The sequence below is a fragment of the Bactrocera dorsalis genome, chromosome 3 (genome assembly GCF_023373825.1).
Source record: "Bactrocera dorsalis isolate Fly_Bdor chromosome 3, ASM2337382v1, whole genome shotgun sequence".
In the NCBI taxonomy this organism is placed as follows: Eukaryota; Metazoa; Arthropoda; class Insecta; order Diptera; family Tephritidae; genus Bactrocera; species Bactrocera dorsalis.
The window spans coordinates 33,194,198-33,208,013 of NC_064305.1; the positions used below are offsets into that span (position 1 = coordinate 33,194,198).

General features: G+C 40.6%; 1 protein-coding gene and 2 long non-coding RNA genes across 5 annotated transcripts; 1 reads left to right on the forward strand and 2 right to left on the reverse strand.

The window, feature by feature from the left end:
- Positions 1–1,390: 1,390 nt before the first annotated feature.
- On the reverse strand, positions 1,391–6,308 carry LOC125777407 (uncharacterized). 2 transcript variants are annotated; one of them, XR_007422287.1, is made up of 2 exons: positions 4,129–6,308; positions 1,391–2,221 (listed from the first exon to the last, which is right to left on the reverse strand). It is a non-coding gene; the product is annotated as an uncharacterized LOC125777407 (long non-coding RNA). The 2 variants fall into 2 exon arrangements; XR_007422288.1 differs by lacking the exon at positions 4,129–6,308 and adding an exon at positions 2,288–2,354.
- Positions 1,704–11,513, forward strand: LOC125777349 (putative mediator of RNA polymerase II transcription subunit 26). 2 transcript variants are annotated; one of them, XM_049452076.1, is made up of 10 exons: positions 1,704–1,917; positions 2,018–3,157; positions 3,254–3,409; positions 3,478–3,828; positions 3,925–4,056; positions 6,816–7,823; positions 7,920–8,075; positions 8,144–8,494; positions 8,591–9,683; positions 9,754–11,513. In XM_049452076.1, the coding sequence occupies exons 1-9, from the start codon at positions 1,704–1,706 to the stop codon at positions 9,619–9,621; spliced, it is 4,539 nt and encodes a 1,512-aa protein (XP_049308033.1). In that variant the 3' UTR covers positions 9,622–9,683; positions 9,754–11,513. The 2 variants fall into 2 exon arrangements, with proteins under 2 accessions (XP_049308033.1, XP_049308035.1); XM_049452078.1 differs by lacking the exon at positions 3,925–4,056 and having other exon boundaries at positions 6,684–7,823.
- Positions 6,551–7,051, reverse strand: LOC125777406 (uncharacterized). Its single transcript, XR_007422286.1, has 2 exons — positions 6,954–7,051; positions 6,551–6,887 (listed from the first exon to the last, which is right to left on the reverse strand). It is a non-coding gene; the product is annotated as an uncharacterized LOC125777406 (long non-coding RNA).
- Positions 11,514–13,816: the final 2,303 nt, after the last annotated feature.

Below are 13,816 nucleotides of genomic sequence, written 5' to 3' on the forward strand. Positions count from 1 at the left end.
TAAAACAAATGTTAAAAAATCTAATCGCAAATTGTAAGATTTGTTTGGAGAATAAGTACCAGCGCAAACCACCAGACCCTGGCATTGGCAAAACGCCTATCCCAAACTTCCCGGGGGAAATCCTCCATTTAGACATTTTTATTACCACCAAACAAAATTTTTTAACATGCGTCGACAAATTTTCTAAATTTGCCGTCGTGAAGCCAATCGCATCAAGATCCACTGTTGATGTCAAAGATGCTCTTCTACAAATTTTATTATTGTTCAAGAATACAAAAACCATTGTATCTGACAACGAAAAGGCTTTCCACTCTAATCTAATAAAAACACTACTGAGAGATCACTTTTCTATTGATCAATTCTTCATACCCACACTTCACAGCGAAAGCAACGGCCAAGTGGAAAGGTTTCACTCCACCTTGCTTGAAATAGCGCGTTGTATTAGGGAACAGCAGGAATTATATGAAACTATTGACCTAATTTTACTAGCAACCCACAAATACAATCACAGCATTCACTCTGTCATAAACGCTAAGCCTATGGACGTGTTTCATAATCATCCGGCTGAAATTTTAAATGCTGTTAGAAGAAGGTTAGCAAAAGCTCAGGAAAAAACTCTTAAAAGACTTAACGCAAAGAAAACACCCAAAACATACGAAGTTGGAGAAAAATTTTTTTTGAGAAGAAACAAACGATTAGGTAATAAATTTGATAAAATTTTTATAGAAAAAGTTGTCGAAAGAGATCTCGGTACTGCAGTTATGATCGAAGGGAAAAGAATCCACAAAAGCAATTTGCGATAATCCTCTTTAATGATTTCCTGATGAAATTAAGTTTAAATAATGAACTAAAGTAAAATAACATGTTTTAAGCCACATAAAATTAGCAAACTAATTGAATTAAAAGAACATATTTTTTTGATCTTGAATTATTACCATTTCATTAAAAAGAACTTGTAAACTAAACCTAGCTCTAAGGTACTGCAATTGTAAAAACAAAAATTTTGATTTGTCACCATAGAATTATTTACCAATTCATTAAAAGAACTTGTAAAGTAAACTTAGTTCTAAGCTACTAGAATTGTAAAAACAAACAAAACCATGTGACCTGCTTCCACTATCACGCCGATTTCGAGATTCAAAATGACCTTATCGAAACGGGGACGTTCGAGCTTAACAAGGGGAGTAGTTAAGGTATCAAAAGTGCAACTGTTGGTCAACAGAGGGTTAACAAAATATATCACCAATCATTGTCCTATAATTTGAGTTGATCCAATTCTTGCACTCAAGTTTTGCCAAAGTACCCGATATGTGCAGTATGTGCGAGGCGTTCGCTCATTGGCCAGCACTGCAACCAACAACGACAGTAATAAAATAATAGAAATAAAAGGTGCAGTGAACAAAAAACTAACTTTTATTTAGTTGATGTTTTGTGTTTAGGTGACGCGCGTTAGTTTGTTGCTGTTGTCTACCGTGATAACAAGTCCAAGAGTTCGTTGTTACTGTACATTCGTTTGACGAAGATGGCGATGCTTCAGATAGTGAAAAAGATAATTTTCAAAAAAATTCTACACTAACGGAGCAATATACAAATACCATCACCGCCGCCGCCACTGGGGCTATTCGACCGTTTCCACATTTGTACTGCCGAGTTTGCCAATGGAAGAATTTGTTTTGCCGCCAACGGCATTTTCCGATAAACCAATGGATAGTAGTGCGAATGGTGCAAAGGCCGACACATTATCCGCGACGCATAATAATACCGCTGCCACTACAGTTGTATGCCAAAAGGATGATGAACTCTTCAAAAAGCCCACAAAGCTTGCGCCACGTGTTTCACGTAAACGAAGGCTACAAGATTCAAAAACTTACAACTCCAGCAATGTGAATCAAACTGAGCGCACAGATGACACCGAAGGTAAGTGGCACTTTTATTTTAATACACTCTAAATAATTTCCTAGCAACTATATATTTGATATAATTTACATAAAAATAAATTTTGGTTTGCACTATACAGGCTTACGTCGATCGAAACGCGTGCCGAGTACTTCCGATTGGCAGTACCACTCACTTTTGAAATCATTGTTTTATCCAACGTCATTAAAGCCAACAAACCGAACAAGCTCCAGCAGCAATAACGAGAGTAGAGGTGGTGATCTGAGCACGCCAGTCGCCTCTAGCACAGTAAATGATGCCAATGTGAGGAAGCGGACTCGTAAACCTAAAAAAACAGTGACATTTAGTTACCTTGGCGATACGAATATAACATCGAGCACCGTGCACTCACAACGAAATACCGAGAGTGAGGCGTTGAGTGCACAGCTGGAAGCAATTCCTGAAACACCCGTAGAAACTGATGACCATGAAGCAGTGGTGTCAAGTTCAATGGCAGTCGCACCAGCGCCAAATGACATTAATTTACCATGCACTTCCTCCTCCATCACCAACCAAAACATGAAAACCACAACTAAAGCCAGCGAAACCACAACAAATAGGAACAAAAAGACTGGAGCAACAGGAAAGCAAACTGCGATATTGAAAAAAAGAGGCAGACCCAGGAAAGCAGTTACAGGTGCTAAAAAAAATCAGCAGCAGCAGCAGCAACAACAGCAGCGAGAAGAAGCTGACGCAGTGGAATCAGCAGAGCAAATCCCGGACGATGACACCGCCAATCGCACAGGACTATTAGAGTGTAGTCGCGTTTATTTGCCACCACCGCCATCGTTGGAGAAGCTCAACGAAATGTTTGATGAATTGAAAAATGCCGCCAACAATTTGAGCGACGGGGAGACTATGCCGAATGGTGCAGAATCGAGCACTTCGACTCCGACGACGGATAGTAACGTTTGCTTACGACCTGTGCGTGTACGTTTGCGTCGTTTAAGAACACGTGACGCGACGGAAGAATTTGTTTTGCCGCCAAAAGCATTTTCCGACAAACCAATGGATAGTAGTGCGAATGGTGCAAAGGCCGACACATTATCCGCGACGCATAATAATACCGCTGCCAACACACTTGTATGCCAAAAGGATGATGAACTCTTCAAAAAGCCCACAAAGCTTGCGCCACGTGTTTCACGTAAACGAAGGCTACAAGATTCAAAAACTTACATCTCCAGCAATGTGAATCAAACTGAGCGCACAGATGACACCGAAGGTAAGTGGCACTTTTATTTTAATACACTCTAAATAATTTCCTAGCAACTATTTGATATAATTTACATAAAAATAAATTTTGGTTTGCACTATACAGGCTTACGTCGATCGAAACGCGTGCCGAGTACTTCCAATTGGAATGGACACTCACTTTTGAAATCATTGTTTAATTCAACGTCATTAAAGCCAACAAACCGAACAAGCTACATCTCCAGCAATGTGAATCAAACTGAGCGCACAGATGATACCGAAGGTAAGTGGCACTTTTATTTTAATACACTCTACATAATTTCTTAGCAACTATTTGATATAATTTACCAGTTATTTCACCGGTATGCAATATACAAATACCATCACCGCCGCCGCCACTGGGCTATTCGACCGTTTCCACATTTGTACTGCCGAGTTTGCCAATGGAAGAATTTGTTTTGCCGCCAACGGCATTTTCCGACAAACCAATGGATAGTAGTGCGAATGGTGCAAAGGCCGACACATTATCCGCGATGCATAATAATACCGCTGCCACTACAGTTGTATGCCAAAAGGATGATGAACTCTTCAAAAAGCCCACAAAGCTTGCGCCACGTGTTTCACGTAAACGAAGGCTACAAGATTCAAAAACTTACAACTCCAGCAATGTGAATCAAACTGAGCGCACAGATGACACCGAAGGTAAGTGGCACTTTTATTTTAATACACTCTAAATAATTTCCTAGCAACTATTTGATATAATTTACATAAAAATAAATTTTGGTTTGCACTATACAGGCTTACGTCGATCGAAACGCGTGCCGAGTACTTCCGATTGGCAGTACCACTCACTTTTGAAATCATTGTTTTATTCAACGTCATTAAAGCCAACAAACCGAACAAGCTCCAGCAGCAGTAACGAGAGTAGAGGTGGTGATCTAAGCACGCCAGTCGCCTCTAGCAGAGTAAATGATGCCAATGTGAGGAAGCGGACCCGTAAACCTAAAAAAACAGTGACATTTAGTTACCTTGGCGATACGAATATAACATCGAGCACCGTGCACTCACAACGAAATACCGAAAGTGAGGCGTTGAGTGCACAGCTGGAAGCAATTCCTGTAACACCCATAGAAACTGATGACCATGAAGCAGTGGTGTCAAGTTCAATGGCAGTCGCACCAGCGCCAAATGACATTAATTTACCATGCACTTCCTCCTCCATCACCAACCAAAACATGAACTGTCGAGCAATTAATACACGAAACATTGCACTGTCGAGCAATTAATACACTGCGTAAAATCTTCAATAAATTATAACGTAACAAATGGAATTCATTGTGACCTTCCTACTTTAGCGAAAATACAGAACCTCATATTATCTAAATTTCCAGGTGTAAAATTTGTTCACACAGAATTACTCGTTATTGATCTGACAAACAAGGATGACCAACTGGAAACAGTCGCTACTGAGCATAATCGAGCACACCGCTGCTTATCTGAAAACTTTAATCAAATTTCCAAAGAATATTACTTTCCGAATTTAAAACAAATGTTAAAAAATCTAATCGCAAATTGTAAGATTTGTTTGGAGAATAAGTACCAGCGCAAACCACCAGACCCTGGCATTGGCAAAACGCCTATCCCGAACTTCCCGGGGGAAATCCTCCATTTAGACATTTTTATTACCACCAAACAAAATTTTTTAACATGCGTCGACAAATTTTCTAAATTTGCCGTCGTGAAGCCAATCGCATCAAGATCCACTGTTGATGTCAAAGATGCTCTTCTACAAATTTTATTATTGTTCAAGAATACAAAAACCATTGTATCTGACAACGAAAAGGCTTTCCACTCTAATCTAATAAAAACACTACTGAGAGATCACTTTTCTATTGATCAATTCTTCATACCCACACTTCACAGCGAAAGCAACGGCCAAGTGGAAAGGTTTCACTCCACCTTGCTTGAAATAGCGCGTTGTATTAGGGAACAGCAGGAATTACATGAAACTATTGACCTAATTTTACTAGCAACCCACAAATACAATCACAGCATTCACTCTGTCATAAACGCTAAGCCTATGGACGTGTTTCATAATCATCCGGCTGAAATTTTAAATGCTGTTAGAAGAAGGTTAGCAAAAGCTCAGGAAAAAACTCTTAAAAGACTTAACGCAAAGAAAACACCCAAAACATACGAAGTTGGAGAAAATTTTTTTTTGAGAAGAAACAAACGATTAGGTAATAAATTTGATAAAATTTTTATAGAAAAAGTTGTCGAAAGAGATCTCGGTACTGCAGTTATGATCGAAGGGAAAAGAATCCACAAAAGCAATTTGCGATAATCCTCTTTAATGATTTCCTGATGAAATTAAGTTTAAATAATGAACTAAAGTAAAATAACATGTTTTAAGCCACATAAAATTAGCAAACTAATTGAATTAAAAGAACATATTTTTTTGATCTTGAATTATTACCATTTCATTAAAAAGAACTTGTAAACTAAACCTAGCTCTAAGGTACTGCAATTGTAAAAACAAAAATTTTGATTTGTCACCATAGAATTATTTACCAATTCATTAAAAGAACTTGTAAAGTAAACTTAGTTCTAAGCTACTAGAATTGTAAAAACAAACAAAACCATGTGACCTGCTTCCACTATCACGCCGATTTCGAGATTCAAAATGACCTTATCGAAACGGGGACGTTCGAGCTTAACAAGGGGAGTAGTTAAGGTATCAAAAGTGCAACTGTTGGTCAACAGAGGGTTAACAAAATATATCACCAATCATTGTCCTATAATTTGAGTTGATCCAATTCTTGCACTCAAGTTTTGCCAAAGTACCCGATATGTGCAGTATGTGCGAGGCGTTCGCTCATTGGCCAGCACTGCAACCAACAACGACAGTAATAAAATAATAGAAATAAATGGTGCAGTGAACAAAAAACTAACTTTTATTTAGTTGATGTTTTGTGTTTAGGTAACGCGCGTTAGTTTGTTGCTGTTGTCTACCGTGATAACAATTCCAAGAGTTCGTTGTTACTGTACATTCGTTTGACGAAGATGGCGATGCTTCAGATAGTGAAAAAGATAATTTTCAAAAAAATTCTACACTAACGCAGCAATATACAAATACCATCACCGCCGCCGCCACTGGGCTACTCGATCGTTTCCACATTTGTACTGCCGAGTTTGCCAATGGAAGAATTTGTTTTGCCGCCAACGGCATTTTCCGACAAACCAATGGATAGTAGTACGAATGGTGCAAAGGCCGACACATTATCCGCGATGCATAATAATACCGCTGCCACTACAGTTGTATGCCAAAAGGATGATGAACTCTTCAAAAAGCCCACAAAGCTTGCGCCACGTGTTTCACGTAAACGGAGGCTACAAGATTCAAAAACTTACATCTCCAGCAATGTGAATCAAACTGAGCGCACAGATGACACCGAAGGTAAGTGGCACTTTTATTTTAATACACTCTAAATAATTTCCTAGCAACTATATATTTGATATAATTTACATAAAAATAAATTTTGGTTTGCACTATACAGGCTTACGTCGATCGAAACGCGTGCCGAGTACTTCCGATTGGCAGTACCACTCACTTTTGAAATCATTGTTTTATCCAACGTCATTAAAGCCAACAAACCGAACAAGCTCCAGCAGCAGTAACAAGAGTAGAGGTGGTGATCTGAGCACGCCAGTCGCCTCTAGCACAGTAAATGATGCCAATGTGAGGAAGCGGACTCGTAAACCTAAAAAAACAGTGACATTTAGTTACCTTGGCGATACGAATATAACATCGAGCACCGTGCACTCACAACGAAATACCGAGAGTGAGGCGTTGAGTGCACAGCTGGAAGCAATTCCTGAAACACCCATAGAAACTGATAACCATGAAGCAGTGGTGTCAAGTTCAATGGCAGTCGCACCAGCGCCAAATGACATTAATTTACCATGCACTTCCTCTTCCATCACCAACCGAAACATGAAAACCACAACTAAAGCCAGCGAAACCACAACAAATAGGAACAAAAAGACTGGAGCAACAGGAAAGCAAACTGCGATATTGAAAAAAAGAGGCAGACCCAGGAAAGCAGTTACAGGTGCTAAAAAAAATCAGCAGCAGCAGCAGCAACAACAGCAGCGAGAAGAAGCTGACGCAGTGGAAGCAGCAGAGCAAATCCCGGACGATGACACCGCCAATCGCACAGGACTATTAGAGTGTAGTCGCGTTTATTTGCCACCACCGCCATCGTTGGAGAAGCTCAACGAAATGTTTGATGAATTGAAAAATGCCGCCAACAATTTGAGCGACGGGGAGACTATGCCGAATGGTGCAGAATCGAGCACTTCGACTCCGACGACGGATAGTAACGTTTGCTTACGACCTGTGCGTGTACGTTTGCGTCGTTTAAGAACACGTGACGCGACGGAAGAATTTGTTTTGCCGCCAAAAGCATTTTCCGACAAACCAATGGATAGTAGTGCGAATGGTGCAAAGGCCGACACATTATCCGCGACGCATAATAATACCGCTGCCAACACACTTGTATGCCAAAAGGATGATGAACTCTTCAAAAAGCCCACAAAGCTTGCGCCACGTGTTTCACGTAAACGAAGGCTACAAGATTCAAAAACTTACATCTCCAGCAATGTGAATCAAACTGAGCGCACAGATGACACCGAAGGTAAGTGGCACTTTTATTTTAATACACTCTAAATAATTTCCTAGCAACTATTTGATATAATTTACATAAAAATAAATTTTGGTTTGCACTATACAGGCTTACGTCGATCGAAACGCGTGCCGAGTACTTCCAATTGGAATGGACACTCACTTTTGAAATCATTGTTTAATTCAACGTCATTAAAGCCAACAAACCGAACAAGCTACATCTCCAGCAATGTGAATCAAACTGAGCGCACAGATGATACCGAAGGTAAGTGGCACTTTTATTTTAATACACTCTACATAATTTCTTAGCAACTATTTGATATAATTTACCAGTTATTTCACCGGTATGCAATATACAAATACCATCACCGCCGCCGCCACTGGGCTATTCGACCGTTTCCACATTTGTACTGCCGAGTTTGCCAATGGAAGAATTTGTTTTGCCGCCAACGGCATTTTCCGACAAACCAATGGATAGTAGTGCGAATGGTGCAAAGGCCGACACATTATCCGCGATGCATAATAATACCGCTGCCACTACAGTTGTATGCCAAAAGGATGATGAACTCTTCAAAAAGCCCACAAAGCTTGCGCCACGTGTTTCACGTAAACGAAGGCTACAAGATTCAAAAACTTACAACTCCAGCAATGTGAATCAAACTGAGCGCACAGATGACACCGAAGGTAAGTGGCACTTTTATTTTAATACACTCTAAATAATTTCCTAGCAACTATTTGATATAATTTACATAAAAATAAATTTTGGTTTGCACTATACAGGCTTACGTCGATCGAAACGCGTGCCGAGTACTTCCGATTGGCAGTACCACTCACTTTTGAAATCATTGTTTTATTCAACGTCATTAAAGCCAACAAACCGAACAAGCTCCAGCAGCAGTAACGAGAGTAGAGGTGGTGATCTAAGCACGCCAGTCGCCTCTAGCAGAGTAAATGATGCCAATGTGAAGAAGCGGACCCGTAAACCTAAAAAAACAGTGACATTTAGTTACCTTGGCGATACGAATATAACATCGAGCACCGTGCACTCACAACGAAATACCGAAAGTGAGGCGTTGAGTGCACAGCTGGAAGCAATTCCTGTAACACCCATAGAAACTGATGACCATGAAGCAGTGGTGTCAAGTTCAATGGCAGTCGCACCAGCGCCAAATGACATTAATTTACCATGCACTTCCTCCTCCATCACCAACCAAAACATGAAAACCACAACTAAAGCCAGCGAAACCACAACAAATAGGAACAAAAAGACTGGAGCAACGGGAAAGCAAACTGCGATATCGAAAAAAAGAGGCAGACCCAGGAAAGCAGTTACAGGTGCTAAAAAAAATCAGCAGCAGCAGCAGCAACAACAGCAGCGAGAAGAAGCTGACGCAGTGGAAGCAGCAGAGCAAATCCCGGACGATGACACCGCCAATCGCACAGGACTATTAGAGTGTAGTCGCGTTTATTTGCCACCACCGCCATCGTTGGAGAAGCTCAACGAAATGTTTGATGAATTGAAAAATGCCGCCAACAATTTGAGCGACGGGGAGACTATGCCGAATGGTGCAGAATCGAGCACTTCGACTCCGACGACGGATAGTAACGTTTGCTTACGACCTGTCCGTGTACGTTTGCGTCATTTAAGAACACGTGACGCGAATAGTGCAGAATCGAGCACTTCGACTCCGACGACAGATAGTAACGTTTGCTTACGACCTGTGCGTGTACGTTTGCGTCGTTTAAGAACTCGTGACGCGAATGGTGCAGAATCGAGCACTTCGACTCCGACGACAGATAGTAACGTTTGAAATCAGCACGGAACGCGAAAGCGCCAATTTCGGTATTGGTGATATGGTATCCATTAATATAGGTAAGGCGCGCATGCTCAACTGCGTTTAATTTACATTACATTAATTTATGTACGTTTACTTACTCCGCAGGCTGTCGCTATAAAATCACAAATTTGGAAAATGATGTCGGCGTACTTATGGTGATAAAGAAGTAACAGCGATGCGCATGCGCATTCCAGTTATGTTAACCCTTAAATGCATGATGATGTATATATACATCAGTGTTTTCTTCCTTACATAATTTCTAAACGGTAACTCAAACACAGTATTTTTTACTTTTATTAGGTGCTAAAAATATCTGTGTTGACTTTGGAATGCAAACTTTCATGATATGACATTTCACTTTTTAATTTTAATAATTTGACAGCTTGGCGCGCCACTTAAAAAATACACACTTGGTATTTAAAAAGGAAAAACCATGCATTTAAGGCTTAATACTTCTGAATAAGTAAATATTCACATACGTCTCCATATATATTTAAGTATTTTCATACTCATAATACATATTTCCATATTGAGTATTAATTTTAGTTTTATAAAATCGAAAATAAATTCTTTGTTGAACGTTTTCTTGCGCAAGGATTGCGTTAATTCTAAACAATATTGAAATACTAAAAAAATTTGTTATCATATACATATGTACGTTTTGAAATAATATGTAATTGAATTCAATAAATAAAAAACAATTAAGGAAGGGCTAATTTCGGGTGTCACCGAACATTTTATACTCTCGCATGAGAAAGTGATAACCGAGATTCTGAGAGATTTACCGATATTTTCGGTGAAAAATTAGGTTAAGTTAGGCACTGAGTTCTTCGTGTTCGATATCAGGGACCTTGAAAAGTTATAGTCCGATCAATTTTTCCACAAGGGATACCTCAGCTCAAATACCGTATTTGTGTAAAGTTTTATTCCGTTATCATCATTGGTTCCTAATGTATATATTATACAGAGAAGGCATCAGATGTAATTCAAAATAGCGTTATATTGGAAGAAGGCGTGGTTGTGAACCGATTTCGCCCATATTCAGTATATGTCATCAGGATGTTAAAAAAATATTATATACCGAATTTCTTTGAAATCGGTGGAGTAGCTCCTGAGATATGGTTTTTGGTCCATAAGTGGGCGACACCACACCTATTTTCAATTTTTAAAAAAAGCCTGAGTGCAGCTTCCTTTTGCCATTTCTTCCGTAAAATTTAGTGTTTCTGACGTTTTTTGTTAGTCGGTTAACGCACTTTTAGTGATTTTCAACATAACCTTTGTATGGGAGGTGGGCGTGGTTATTATCCGATTTCTTAAATTTTTGAACTGTATATGGAAATGTCTGAAGGAAACGACTCTATAGAGTTTGGTTGACATAGCTATAGTAGTTTCCGAGATATGTACAAAAAACTTAGTAGGGGGCGGGGCCACGCCCACTTTTCCAAAAAATTACGTCCAAATATGCCCCTCCCTAATGCGATCCTTTGTGCCAAATTTCACTTTAATATCTTTATTTATGGCTTAGTTATGACACTTTATAGGATTTCGGTTTCCGCCATTTTGTGGGCGTGGCAGTGGGCCGATTTTGCCCATCTTTGAACCTAACCTTCTTATGGAGCCAAGGAATACGTGTACCAAGTTTCATCATAATATCTCAATTTTTACTCAAGTTACAGCTTGCATGGACGGACGGACAGACAGACATCCGGATTTCAACTCTACTCATCACCCTGATCACTTTGGTATATATAACTCTATATCTGACTCTTTTAGTTTTAGGACTTACAAACAACCGTTATGTGAACAAAACTATAATACTCTCCTTAGCAACTTTGTTGCGAGAGTATAAAAATGAAACCGTATTCGTTGTCACGGCATCACGCGTGAATGGCTGAACCGATTTGGCTCCTCTCAATACAGCGTTGTATGATGCTTGCTTGCTTGCCTGTATGTCGCACCGTCTCAACGGATGCGATGCAGGTGTTATTAGGTGCACCCCCTCTTGACCTGGTTGTCATACAGCGTGCTGTTGCATTCAGGTTAAGAAGGGGTTTGAGTGTGTCATTGCTGCGGAACGATTGGATTTCCGACGATGATGTGGAGAGGGAGGGATATCTAGGGAGCAAGAGGCTTCTAGATGATAGGGTTAGGTGTAGGTGGTAAGAACGTTGGGACAATAGTCCTAACGGCCGAGTGACGTACGAGTACATTCGGGACGTTGGGTTCGTTGAGGATAACCCAGATTTCAGATTTTGTCTGAGTCTGGGTTTTCTGCTTACGGGGCATGAGCCTCTGAATGCATTTTTGCATCAGAGGCACCTATCGGATACGTCGGGGTGTTTTTGTGGGGCAGTTTCAGAAAACTGATCGCATTTAATTGCGGAGTGCCCGATGTACTCGGACATTAGGGATCTGGGTGGTATGGGGATTAGCTGGACAGATGGACGGTTAGCTGTTAGTGGTGTGATCTCCACTAGTCGGAATACCGAACAGTTAGGGTTGTTTGCGCGTGAATTATATAAGCGGCGAGGGCGGTTAGCTGGAAGTTAGGGTTTTTAGTTTTTCGTATGATTGGTGTGTGTAAGTGATGTATGTATGGGGTCCAACCCCTGGCCACCAGTCCAGAGCAGTATGGAAGCTCAACTGGTAGTAGTTTCGGCTACGAAGTCTGACCGGAGACTTAATTCTGGTACCACGGGGAGCAGGAGCCCTTGGAGGTAACTCCAACCTGCTCATGCGGACTGGCCCCTCGGGGAGTATCGTGGTGGTTGTGGTTGAAACCCAAATCGCGGGAAGAACTGACTTTGTCAGTTGAATGTGGAGTTGAATTGCAACCGTGCCGGACCCAAAGCACGGCAGAGGTTTTAGATGGGCTTCGAACCCGACCAAGGTGGTTAGTGTGTCCATTCCACACTGCCAATTGGTAATGAAAATGCTTAGCATTCTCAGGGCGCTGATCAACGCATTGATTTGATCCGCTGTGCTTTTGAGCGCCGTGGAGTAAGGTTGTCGTCAGCAGGTACCCACGTAAAACACACCGGACGTTACCCAGAGGATACTTGTTCAAAGACCGGAAGTCGTGAGCTGCTTGAGTCACATGTAAAATAATCATTTCGGGCCACTCCCAAGTGAATGGCAATCAGAGAACTTTCCTCACTTACACATGACTCCATCCTCCTCTCATGCCGACCACTGTTTTAAAAAAGACATGAATTCAAAATTTTACCACGTTGACTGCCTCAGTCGCTAATGTGACTACATGCGTGCATGTATGTGCGTTAGTAGAACTAAAATAAAAGGCATTTTATGACCTCTTTGGAGTACTGCTGAGAGGAGAGATGCAGCTAGACCTCGCAGCCGTTTTCCTGCGTGAAATTGCACATGTGTTTTGAAATGAAAAGAAAATTAAATTTATCATTTACTAGCTGACCCCGCAGCCGTTGTCCTGCGTGAAATTATGTGTTTTGAAATGAAAAGAAAGCTAAATTTATCATTTCTTTTTTTTAATGTAACGCAACTTAATAAACTAAATTTTTCGGTTTCTGTTCCGGTGCGTAAATGTACAGAGAAGATAGTTTTCCAACTCGTGAGCACGCCACGTATTTTTGGCCGTGTAAAAAACATAGCAGTTCCAAATTTATGCCACACATTTCCAGCGACTATCCTTGTGTCCTGATGATTGTCTTCTCAAATGCAATTTTTACTGGAAACAAAATTCGTTTGAACTAAAATGCAAATCGATAGAACTCAAAGGAATTCGTAGAATCAAGCATTCTGCCCCCTTGTATTCGATAGGTGCGTCACAATCAGTCAGGTTCCATTACACAGTTTCGGCGCTTGCAGATTGCGATGCACAATAACTACAGATCCAACTTTTTTCACGGCATCGTCTTCATTGTCAAGACGATCCATCGATTTGTATGAGCGCAAGCCTCCCGGAATTTGACTTTGAATCTTCCAGTTTCAGTCAACAACATCGGTAAATTTGGCAGCTAAAATTGCGCGTGCACTCAAGGAATCGTAGTTACGATAATTTGGCTAATGTTCGGATGAACATTCTTGATGAGTTCATCTTTTGTGAATCGATAAACGGCAGATGGAATTGATATCAAACCACCGGAAGTATCAACCGGAACTGACACATTTCCAATTCTTAGCGAATACGATG

Bases quoted from the DNA above. Each gene is read 5' to 3' on its own strand.
- LOC125777349 (XM_049452076.1), top strand. From the start codon at position 1,704: ATGGATAGTAGTGCGAATGGTGCAAAGGCCGACACATTATCCGCGACG. The intron at 7,824-7,919 runs GTAAGTGGCACT...TGCACTATACAG, and splicing joins GCGCACAGATGACACCGAAG to GCTTACGTCGATCGAAACGC. The intron at 8,495-8,590 runs GTAAGTGGCACT...TGCACTATACAG, and splicing joins GCGCACAGATGACACCGAAG to GCTTACGTCGATCGAAACGC.